Genomic DNA, 12,269 nt, shown 5'->3' with positions numbered 1-12,269 from the left:
ACTAATTGTGTGTCATCATGAGTGTATTTAAGCTGCGCCTTGAGTAAGACAGGGCATTTAAAAAGCGCTGTGTTTTGTATGTCTCTATGGATCATTTAACATCTATTTCTGATCTCTTGTATGTCCCAACATCATGAATGTATGTGTCACTAGCATCCGCTTACGGACTTATAGTGTCATGATATCATCAGGCCTGCTGCCCCCACTTCCTCTCTGTTTTTTTTTCTCTCTGAGTCACTGCTGATATTTGCAGAACACCTTCACACATTGTGTCACAACTTACATCTGTACATGAGCAAAGGTAATTTCTATGGGAGTGAATGAGTCAGAGGCAGGAAGGAAAGCTAATCAAGACACCACGTAAAAAAACACTTTGAAGCAAAGAAGAAGAAATTCTCACTTGAAGTGAAGGTCCTTGAATGTGAAGTGCGTCTCCACAATGCCTGTGGTTTTGACTCGGGTCCTCAGGACATCCTGCTGAGTTGGGATGTAGGTGGCCTGGGATATCCTGTCCAAATCGTTCAAGTAGCTAATAGACAGACACGAAGAAAAGGACATTAGGGAAAGCAGAATAATCATAAAAAGGGAGTGAGAGAGAAAGAGAAAATGTGTATCAAGGTCAAGTCTTTATCTCCCATTTGAATGAATGACTCCCAATCATTTCAGTTTGAAACAATATAATTCTTTGTTAGCTGTTTTAACCAGATAAAAAACTCAGTTAACCTGAACTGAGGTCTTTTCTGTGTGGAGTGCACATTGTTGTGTGTAAGGTAGACTCCCTCTGGGTTCAGTCCTGGGTTGAAGGTTATGCAGCCGATGGGGAAACTCCCAACGAGTCAATGTTTTGTCCGTCTCCCATGGGATAGCCTCTAGTCTTTTCATGGTTGTGAATTGGCATATGCAGGTATAGAGAAGGGATGGCATTTTGATCATTTGTTATGAGTTTAGCGTGTTTCTTTTTTTCCGCTTAATTAAACCCAGAAACTGCAAGGCAAAGTTGACCTTGAGATGAGTTGAGATGTTTTTAAAAAAAAAGGCATTAAGTTCATTTCAACATCTTTTTAACATTTCATATGGATTTTCTCATGCATACTGCAAGAGATAATTCTTTTTCCATAGAAAGAATAGTTCAACATTAGGTGTAAATGCCTATACAAACTTTATTTTTCTGAATGTAGTATAAATAGTTTCAGATTTAAAAACTACATTTTCTTACACTCTGGGTGTATTGTGACCTAAGCACTCAAGGTTATTGCTGAAAAATTACAATGGGAAGAAAGATTAGTGACCTCTAGTTGCTATCCGACAAACACTAGTAATCTCCCCTTTACGCTAACAGGCCTTTTGTTTGTTTTTCAAGGTATTAAACAGTAAAAACACACAAGGTTCAGGACATGGTGTTTCCTATTCATGAAAAGCCCCTGGACAGCAGGATTATAGGAACCAAATAGAAAAGAGCAACAACTGCAGCGCCCTTGGCCTGCTACATAAACACTGATGTTTGCTTCAGAGCACAACAAGGCAACTGCTTTTTTCCTCACAAAATGATGATATCATCTCTCTCTTTGCCAACGGCTCTTGCACAACATATACAACTTTCAGGCTGGCCAAGGAAAACAATGGAGCAGTTTAGATGCAGAGGGTTGTGATCACTTCTTTTTAAGCATGTGACAAATGTTCCTGTGCTGAGGTGTAAGGTCCTGGATTAATTGGCTTTCCAGCCTCTGCTCTTCAGGCTTCGCTGAGGAGGGCAAATATTGACAGTTTAAAAGTCCAGGCAGATACATGGTGCCGGGGCTTTCTGCTCTCTGAGCATGATGAGAGGCAATAAGAACTGTTAAGGCAGCAGCTTTCTGTGTTTGTAGAGGAATGGCACTAGTTTGGGCATTTGTTGACATGAATTGGTGTGCTGGAGGTTTTTCCTTGAGTGAATCATAATTTTGGGAATAAAAATGCAACTTTTTTTTAATGTTGTGTGTTATGTGACTCACTATGCTGCCGAGTCATTGAGCTGATACTCGCGAGAGCGGCTGAAGCAGGCATGAACACCTCCGTCCTTCCACAGGTGCTTAATGACACCGGCCAGCTCCCCCGTCATGAAGCCTTCCTCTGCGGAGCCCGCCAGCACAAACAGCTGCCGCGCATCATCCTGAGAGAGGGGAGGCAATAAAGTCAGGATCATAAATCAACCATCCAAGTCATTTAAACCGCTATTATCATTAACAATGACCGGCTGCTACCAAGCTGAAATGCCAGTCACAAGGTTATAAGGATTTTGCAGAGATAGCTTCTGATCAACCGATCAAGGCAGAAGCTCAAAAACATCACCTTATACAAAACTCAACTTAAAAGTTAAATATTTGGCTTGAGGACCAGGTATTCTTTCTCAAACTTGAGAAGATAAAATATACTATTAGGTGCTCTGCAGACCGTTTTTATAATAAATGGCAGTGCTTGATTTCAATAACCTCAAAACACCCCCAACCGAATAGCGGAACATTTTTATTTATTTTCAAAACCTTTTAATATTTTATTTCCTTTTTTTTTTTCACCCAATTATATAAGCTTGTATTCACTTATCTGTCTTTGCTTGTTATTTAAATTACATTTATATTTATTATTATTGTTTACTTGTGTTATTTTGCTTCTTTTCTTTGTACATGGAATCAATGTGCTTCTTTGATTAAAGTTGTATCTCTCTATGGGTTTCCATGGTAGGGGTGGGAGGGGATGGCCGTGTCTTACTTTCCCAGGAGTGTTTGCTGACAGTTTACTCAATGTACTAGCTTGTTTCCAACACCCCCGACTCCCTCCAGGTTTCTACTCTACCAGATGACCCTCTCTGTCACTCACAGCTCTCGCGGCATCGCCAAAGTCGATCTTGAGGCGCCCCATGGCTCTGATGATGGCGATGATGGACTGGATGGTGTTGCTGTAGACCACAGCCTTGTACTGCTTACATTCCTCTTCTGAGTAGCCTGCCTCGTGGATGATCCTGAAAGAAAAAGGAGGAAAAGACAGTCAAACCATAACCACATTTTTCCAAATGCTACCACGATAGATAGAAAACACTCATGAAGAAATATGTACGGTGAATAATGTGTTCTACTTTTCAGCTTTCTCAAAAATCACTTACTTTCATCCTCCGCTTTCATTCAATATCCTTTTTCTCTGACATATGTCCAATGGTTATATGTGGTGAAATATAATCAGGCCACATTGGTCCTGATATTTAAGCTTCTCATTCCTGGCTACTTGAACCATGGTTAGTCAGGGGAAATAAGCTTTTTCTACAGTTGCATGTAATTTACTCTGGATAGAAGCATCTGCATGCAAACAAAAAATATAAACTTTCAATTTATTATCTTTTAATGTATTTATTGAATGTGTTGTTTAACTCAAAAGATAAGGGGCAAGCTCTCAGGCTTTTACAACAAAAGCTGAATGTGTTACAAAAAACTATTATTTTCAATATTGGTTCATCTGCTTGTTATTTGGACTTTTCAATATCTTTTACAACATTTTTCAGCCAAAATATGCAGGGTTGGGCAAATTGGTAAATTAACCAAATGTTTGTTTAAAATAATTTCCTTAAATCCGACAGATATGGTAAAACGGATATCTCCGAGCACACTAGTATTACAGTGGATTTATGTATTATTATTTTGATTGTAAGTATAATACAATTTCTATACATCTTCAACAGGTAAAGAACCAATAGAAATATCAAACTGAGCAGCTGCTTAAAATCTGCATCTCTGTATGTCTGCTGATTTATGAGCGATACCATGAGCGTGCTTGTGTAAAATGTAATTCATGTAGGTCGCGCGCACTACGTGGATGATGTATGGAGTTAGTCCTAATGTATTCTGCCGGGTTGTCGTCATGATCAATTATATATGGTAGCTGTTTTCGATGTGATTCTCAGACCATAAATAATACTCAGAGACGCTATAAAAGCATGATTGCTGTTTGACACTGTTTGTATTGAGCAAAATGAATACTGTGCCATTATGCATATCTGATGGGAAAATAAGTCACTGTTGATACGCTGGAGAAAAAAAAGGGTTGTTTTGATTGTTCAGTGTGCGGAATGATGAGATGCAACAGCAGCAAAATGAACTCACTTCATCTGCTTGACAATTGTACTTTTCCCTGATTCGCCAGCGCCTAGAAAAGAAGAAAAATACATTTATTAGAGTGTAAATATCTCAAGAGGTCATTGTTGCCCGAGTCATACCCATTTTAACCCACGTCACCCAGATCACTTCCTATACTGCATTTTATGATGATGTAATGTGGCCAAATGGCATGATAAGGAACCATTATTATGAAACCTGAGCGTTACCACATAAATCAAATGACATATAGAGAGTGTGTGTGCAACCCAAAGTCTGTGTATGTCCCCGGTGATTGAGTTTGTCCCTTCCTCCAGGCAGATTTACTCATTTGTTTGATGGCAACAAGCTCAGTCAGAAGTCTCGCTTTGTGATAAAGCTCGCTCTAGTTTGGCGTTACTGTAGGTGTGTTTGGAATTTTATCAGCAAAATAATCACATCATCAAGGCTCTTGGCTCGCACACAACTAAAGATGAGATAGATTATTATGGAGTTGTGAATAAACATGCTGTCAGCTCAGCATGTGGGGGCACTCGGGGCCAAAACTGAATGACATTGTTGTAGTTGACCGATGAATGATACAACACTGGGATGGAGACAGTGGTGGGAGCATAGTGTTGGCACGCCTTCTGCTTTGCGGATCGCTCAAACGTCACAGTGCCATGCAGTGGCGTAACAAGGTTGTGATTGGCCCCGGTGCAAATATTGTTTTGGGCCCCCCCCATCGCCCCAAACATAAGCACATGCTGATGCACTCCCACACGCACGGACATACACTCTCTAGTCTTTTCTCTTTTGATCGCCGCTCTTGTGCTTTGGTCTGTACATTATAAATGCAAGTTATTACATCTTTTATAATGCTGCCGAACTTGCTGCTGCTAGCTACAGTACAGTACAGGTGGATTAAACGGTTCGCTCGTCACTCAAGGTATCCCATGACATGAAAGGGAGCAAGGTCATTGGACAGATAAATTACAAATTAATTTAGGTTGCTTGGTTACTTTGAAGATTGCGTGAACCGGTCAATGCCATTGGGGCAAAAAAAAAAATGTAAAAGATATATACAAAAAAATATTTTTATTTTTATTTTTTTTGCATGGGCCCCTGGCCGGCTCTGGGCCCCGGTGTGTTGCACCGGCTGCACCGTCGATAGTTACGCCACGACAACTGCTCTCATTACATCTCCAATGTGAGGCTGCAGTCACCTGACGAGGCTTTGTGGTTGTGTGTGTGTGTGTGTGTGTGTGTGTGTGTGTGTGTGTGTGTGTGTGTGTGTGTGTGTGCGTGTGTGCGACATGGGAAAATTATATATTATGTATATGTGGCTTAGTTTCCTCTACTGTAACCGGTCACTTGGAAGTGGCCGTTGTATTGGAATATTTTTTTCGAATCAAAGCCATCTGTGATGAAACCACATTCATCAGCATCTAAAGGGTATTACCAGAAACTACATTACATCTACTAATGCAATGTCCTCATATTACAGCAGCGTGTTCTAAGGAGGTTACACTGAAGGCACCTGGCCACGAGGGAAGATGTTTCAAACCACTTGAGTGGCAATTCCCTGAGTAAACACCCCCAGCTTCCCCTCTCAGCTCCAGAAACAGAATAAGAGGAAGTCGAATCATACCATTAGGTCTACAGCATTACCTCGTGATCCAGTCAGCAGAGACTAGATGATCTGCTCTTGCATAATAATTAAATCGGCAAAATCTAGTTCCACTTTTCATGTTGCATAAACTTCTAAATGAGACACTTTTTCGACAAGCCATTAGTAAATCAGCCTGCTTCACATTGTAAGTAACAGTCCTCTGAGAGTTATTTATAACATGTTTTAATGCATCCTGCTGCACCGGGCACACTATCAGTCTGCATTCCTACAAACTTTCCCTCAGCAGTACTGCATGCTGATGGAACAGTGCTGGCACCTCACCTCCACGATAATTAGATGGGATTCACCTGAGGACACAATTTAATTACGTGTTACCACTCGGGTGCCGGAGAGCCCTGGGGAGGCTTGACGGCACCGCGGCAGCTCTCTGTACTCTGAAGCCCGACACTGGGTGTGTGAATCTGTGTGAGAGACACGACTGGCCTGCGAGTTGGCAAGGTTGCCCCCCTTGGCCAGGCAAAGAGCCATTTGCACCATGCCACCGAGACTTCACATACCCACACAGCTCCCCTCAATGTGGGATGCATGAAAATCCACTTAGGGCGAGCTATGAGCCCACAGTTCAAAGAAGCATCCTTATAAAGAAGATGTTAGCTAACCTCAGTTGTGTAACTTATTAAAGGTTAGGTTACTGAGGCTTTTTTTACAGCTTTGTTTGATAAAAAAAAATGTTATAAGCAGCAAAAACAAAGGCCTCTTATCTAATTTATCTAGTAAAAATTCAAAATAACTCCTTATTTTAGACACTCAAATGCGAGGGTTTTTAAATGTAAGTACAATACATTAGAAGAAGACCTCACCTTGGATTTCTTTTTTCACTAGTTTTACAGTTTGTAAACCAAACAGTTTTTAATAAAAAATATCTTTAGTTAGAGCTTTAACCAAATTAATCAGAAAATAGTTGTGATAATAAACAAATTCTTTTCATGGAGGAAATCCCCTTGAATATAAGAACATAAAACTAGATAATCAAGAATGTTCTGCTGACTTTTGATGACATTTCTGAGAACTGATGCTTTAATTCATTAGGAAAGGTGAGTCACATTGGTTGAGAAATCCTTCGATGTTGTGATGAACTTTTTCCCCACAGGGATTAAGACAATGACGTCAAGTGAATCTACTGTAATCGTGAATATGTAGCTGTAAATTCTGCCATATTTTTCCACTTTAGATCATAGTAACGACGATACGAAAGACCAGTGTACTGACATTGAAAGCATCAGCCGCACAACTGAAATGGTAATAAGCCTGCCTACTAATTCTAAGCGTTCCAATGGTTAAAATTGGATGAAAACCATAGATTTGGTGTCTCAGTCTTTATCATAATCAATGAGATGGGAGCGCTTATGCAAGTGACTTGGCTCTGGTCCTTCTACACCAGTGATATCATTAGGGTGTGGATCTTGTTAAAGTTTTTAGGTCAAAGGGATACAGAACACACATTGATGTTCAGTCTTCCTGAATTTTGCCTCACACATGGACCATCAAGGGTTACATGGCACCACAAGCCTGACCTATAAGTCCTCATGCAGAGTCATGTTACACACCCACAGCTTTGATACACCCACCCCAAAACTGCTCCAGACTCCAAACCACTGGAGCAGCTGGTTTCTGTTTCTAGCGGTTCAAACTATTTTAGGAAAATCCAACCCAACAAGTAAAACTGGAGCGTTTTTTTTCTTCTTGCACAAAGAACAGAGCTGTTTCTATCCCCCAACCACAAACACATCTTTTCTCTTGGAACTTCCTCTGGTTGATCTTCGTGAGGCAGCATGGATGAGGCTTTGAAAACAATAGCATTATGGAGATGAATGTGATTCAAATGGCTACCATGCCTGGGCCTTCTCCATTTACAGATTAACCAAATGTGTCTGCTAAATCTCTTGGAGAATCAGCAAAGTGGGCTTGCATGCAAACCAAAGTAAAGATGGCAAAAGACTATTTTTCAGGCTCCAGATCAACGGCATGAAGATACGTTTGTGCGGGTCAGGGGGTTTATAGGGGCCACGCAGCCACCCCAACATGTCCTCTTTAGTGAGCAATGTAAGGGCTTCTAGAGGGCTTGGCACAATGTGCAAACCACATTAGTGATGCCACATTAGCAGCCAAACACCATCCAGCCCCACTCCCTTCTCTGTGTTTTCCACTCTTATTCCCTCATAAATATCCATCTTCCTCTTTTACATTCAGTCCTTTTTCCCAATATGATTTATTGTTCCTCTCGCTTAATATCCAATTCCTCTTTTTCCTCTCCCTCTGAGGGGATTTAAATATGAGTCATTCATGAAAGATTCCAGGAGCCTCCATGCTTTGCGCTAACCACCAGGGTAAACGACCAGAGGGATCGAACTGCCAACAAGCAGATCGATGGCTGAAAGATTGTTTCCCACACACTGGGACAGACCAAACTGTTCGAGGAGATGTCTAATGATGCGGACAAAGAGATGTTGGAATGCGGACAACTTCATTTGATTACCCCGCATTTTTAAGATAACAAAGCACATCCATACATGTCTGGTTACATCATTAAAACATGGCAAACATTAGAGAGGGCAAAATGACCAATGGTGGAGAAAGGCTGAGGATTATTAATAAAAATCTTCCCACAGTTGCGCGACAGCTATAGAAAGAGTAATTAGGCTGAGGAGATTGTAATCTATTTTAGCACGTAGATATGAATAGTAGGATAATTGGGTCCTGGAGATTATGGGAATCAAATAAGAGCCAAATAAAGACAAAGAGCTAAATGAGAAATATGTTCAGTTTTCAGGAGAGAAAAGATGTCCACCCTCCTCTCTAAAGGACACCTGAGCCTGCCTGGTAGTTTGGATTTGACAGTGTGTGTACAAAGACTCAAATTCAAATCATTTTCATGTAAATTGGAGTTTTTTTACGTCAGCTTAACGATTTTAGGTCAGTGACAGGGAGCACACATAAGCCTGTGATTAACATTTAGGGTAGCACTGAGAACCAGGTGGTAAACACATAAACCTGTCACTCCCCAAAGCACCAGATGTTTGATGTATACACAAACTTCAACTCATTTAGAAGTCGTAACTTCCATTTCATACAACAAAAGCTTGATGACAAAAAAATACATATTGCAAGCAGCCCCAATGGTATCAATGGGATAAACTTCCTGTCTCAAATTGGACATAGACATAGTGCATATTCAGATTTGATAGCGCTTAAATTAAATTAGATGTTAACACATCAACATATTTAGGATATATGAAAAAAAATGTGTAACCTACTGTAGGAAGTGTGAAATTGTTAGTTGACATAACTTCACATTTTGACACAGTTTGAGTAACGTTAACGTTTGGTGTTGCCAGACCTCGCGAGACTTTGTTGGAAGAAAAATCACTCTCAAGCAAAGTTAATTTTCTCTTGAAGTGTCATTCCAAAGAAATCTAATAATGCCATATTTTTGACCAGCCACCTTGATATAGATATTGCAACAGTATTCGTGAGTTGATCAGTGGTGCTGAATATTTACACAATGAGTTATTTGTTAAGCAAAAATCAGTATTGGGAAAATAAGGACTGCCTGGGATCATTCATCATTCACTGTAATTCGGCCTTCAAAATCTGAAAAAAGACACCATATCTATATAATTATACATCATTAGAATGCCCAGCCTTACTGTGGAGCAAAACAGTCTGTGTTAATGCGCACTTCTCCCATTAAGGTTAATGGACCTCAGCCTTGCAGTTAGTTTTCTAAAAAGGGGCATGGCAGTGGCAAAACCCATATGAAACAGATACAGGAAATGGATCCTCTGTGTGTGGTCATCTTGGATACAACACAACTCCACAATGCTTACAGCCTTTAACTACCAAGCCACAAGTTTTTACTGACTTTATATCGGTGTTGACTGGGTGTGTTTAGAGAAAAGTCTACTCCAGAAATGCTTACGAATCAACAACTTCAAAACTGAATATTTTCAGTGACTATTTACCCGCAAGATAAACAACTTAAACTCCTGATTCGAGCCACCCTGTCTCTCTGCAGCAGAGCCTTTTCATTTTTAATGCTTTAGCATTGTTCTCATCTTACTGCCCCTCTCTTTCTTTCTACTGGTGTCACAGCCTGTCAATGGCAGTAACCTGAAGAGGCTGCCATGCTGAATGGATAAAAACACAAACGGTGCCAAGTCCGCCACGCGTGGGGGCCACACGACCTGGCACACAACTGTCACAAAGGCTGATGAACCAAAAACAGAGTGGTTAAACTAACGTTGTATGGTGTGTGTCAGAGCTAAGGCTGATAAAAACTAGTATTCCACCCTACAGCAGCATAGCAGAAACTTGACCAAACTTGCTCAGTTCAATCAGCAAGTCTCATCTGGCACCTGAGGAATGTGGTCTACCTTTAGTGAGAAAGCATGTGCATTCTTATTCAAACTAAATTATACCAACGACTCACTAAATGTTTTAAATATCTCAAACAATCTTCAAAGAAAACATCCCTTGAATTAAATGTAATGAAAAACCAATGTTAGAAAGGAGTTGCGAAATTATAGGAAAAAAACAAGGACATTTTATCTTGTTTTTGTTCACAAATCAGTCCACAAAAGCTCTTATGTTGTGCGTTCTGTCAGCCGTTTGCATGATATTGGTATTAGTTTCAGATTTCTTGTCCTGGTTGGTTACCCACATACCATGTGTGTGTGCATGTCAACATTTCCCAACGCTAGCCACCTCAGGGGTTGATGGAAAAGTTTTTCACCTACGGTCTCTATTTACAAGGATAACAGTGTTTCTCCATATGCAAGTAATGCCGTTAATGTACACAAGGCTGGCTTCTAAATTAAAGCACTTCACGTAATTGTGCATACAGGGTTGTAAGAAGAAGCTTTGACGTGACAAACACATGTAATGAATGCAAGACATTACAAAAATGTAGTATAAAAGCCTACTGCGCTATTCATAAAACATTCTTGTGGTAGATTTTTAAGGAGGTATATCGATTTACCATAATCATAGTGGATTCTTAGACACCAACATAGAGCGAATGTGAAAATGCTTTGGAGTCAAAATTGGCTACTGCAGAGAGTAATGAAAGGGTCTTAGGCCATTATATCTACATCAGCATGTCATGTCATACAACTGCTTACTTATTTAAGATGATCAATGGCATTTATGTTTCAATGGCTGCTATTGTATTGTCATGTTCATGAGGCTTCAAACTAAATTACCTTTCATTATTGTAATTTCCTGGATTTGTTGCGCAAGATATTTGCCCTTTTCGGATATCTTTACATGCATCTTGAACTTGAGATGGGTTAAAGACAAGGGAGGCAATAAGGAATTAAACAAAGGAAACTGTAGATAACACTACTTTTAATTTAAAACCAGGGATAGGGTCTCTAAACAACCTAAACTGACTGGACCCAACTAAGTTTTTAGTTAGCCTACATTCAGTCAGGTCTGGGCCCCTAATAAGCCACGAGCATATTTCACTGCATTGTAATGGACTAGACGAGAGGAAATGTGCCATTGTTGTAAGGATTTAGTCAACACAAATGCTCTTCATAGGCTGCTGAATGGACATAGTGTTAACAAAAATGAAAAGTGTGACTACAAGTGTGATAAAAAACGAATTTAAACACGAATTGATGTTCTGTTTTGGATATTTTGGATAGTGTCATTTAACTACTTGGAAATAACGTTATGTTGTGTTTAATGACCAGAGTTGACGGTAAACTAAAGCTAACAAGGAGGAGACGACGTTATTCTACCGATGCGGAATTAAAACTTCGTAACATTTTCTAATTGACACCACCTAAAACTGACCATTAACCAGAGAATGAACATACACCAATGTGGTTTTAATGACAGGGCTGGCTCCCCACTCTATAACGGCTGTAGGCGAACACACTTCGCCGAAGTTCGTCCGGCGAACCGAGTCCCCTTACCGAGCAGCAGCAGCTTGACCTCCCTCGCCGCCTTCTCCCCGTCGTCCCTCAGATTCCTGTCGATCATCTTACTGCGCTCCACCGCCGCCTTGTCCTCTGTGCTCAGTGTGCATCCCATCTTCGACTCTGTCCTTCAGACCCAGATGGTGTAAAAAATATTTAAAACACCATATACCCACATTAAATGGTGAAGACTGCCTCGCACACACGCCCTTTTTTAAATGACAGGCAATCGATCTGTTCACGGGGGAAAAAGGGAAGCAATTCGACTTTTTTTAAAACAATGAGGCGTTTCTTCTGCCCGCGGAAATAATATCTGTATAAAATCCTCCTCGTCTCCGACGGAAAGATGTGTTGATAGTGAAACAGTTCCTCAGTGAAATCTCTTTCACCCGTTCGCCTCCATTCGTTGCGGCGGAGGCTGCTGTGTGAACAGCTTCTACAAGAGAGAGGGCTGATCAGTGTGTTCCGCAAGCAGTGACAACAATCACACTTCCGGTCGAATTCTTCAGAATAAAGGTGTCATTTCCACAAAGTTACATTTAACACAAACCATTC

The 12,269-nt window shown here is 40.5% G+C and overlaps 1 protein-coding gene across 1 annotated transcript; it reads right to left on the bottom strand.

Moving 5' to 3' along the window:
• Positions 1-396: 396 nt before the first annotated feature.
• Positions 397-12,155, bottom strand: LOC104959134 (guanine nucleotide-binding protein G(i) subunit alpha-1-like). The gene is made up of 5 exons (XM_010786989.1): positions 11,712-12,155; positions 4,128-4,170; positions 2,854-2,995; positions 1,992-2,149; positions 397-529 (listed from the first exon to the last, which is right to left on the bottom strand). The coding sequence occupies exons 1-5, from the start codon at positions 11,827-11,829 to the stop codon at positions 397-399; spliced, it is 594 nt and encodes a 197-aa protein (XP_010785291.1). The 5' UTR covers positions 11,830-12,155.
• Positions 12,156-12,269: the final 114 nt, after the last annotated feature.

This window comes from Notothenia coriiceps, unplaced genomic scaffold (genome assembly GCF_000735185.1).
Source record: "Notothenia coriiceps isolate Sejong01 unplaced genomic scaffold, NC01 NC01_scaffold00029967, whole genome shotgun sequence".
In the NCBI taxonomy this organism is placed as follows: domain Eukaryota; kingdom Metazoa; phylum Chordata; class Actinopteri; order Perciformes; family Nototheniidae; genus Notothenia; species Notothenia coriiceps.
The sequence above is the reverse complement of the archived record's forward strand: the minus strand, read 5'-3'. Positions and strand labels throughout refer to the sequence as shown.

What these genes read in the sequence shown, in the direction of transcription:
- LOC104959134 (XM_010786989.1), bottom strand. Translation starts at nt 11,829, where the DNA reads ATGGGATGCACACTGAGCACAGAGGACAAGGCGGCGGTGGAGCGCAGT. An exon ending in ACAATTGTCAAGCAGATGAA is followed by an intron (nt 2,996 to 4,127) that starts GTGAGTTCATTT and finishes TTTTTCTTTCAG; the next exon opens with GATCATCCACGAGGCAGGCT. An exon ending in TTGGCGATGCCGCGAGAGCT is followed by an intron (nt 2,150 to 2,853) that starts GTGAGTGACAGA and finishes CCCCTCTCTCAG; the next exon opens with GATGATGCGCGGCAGCTGTT.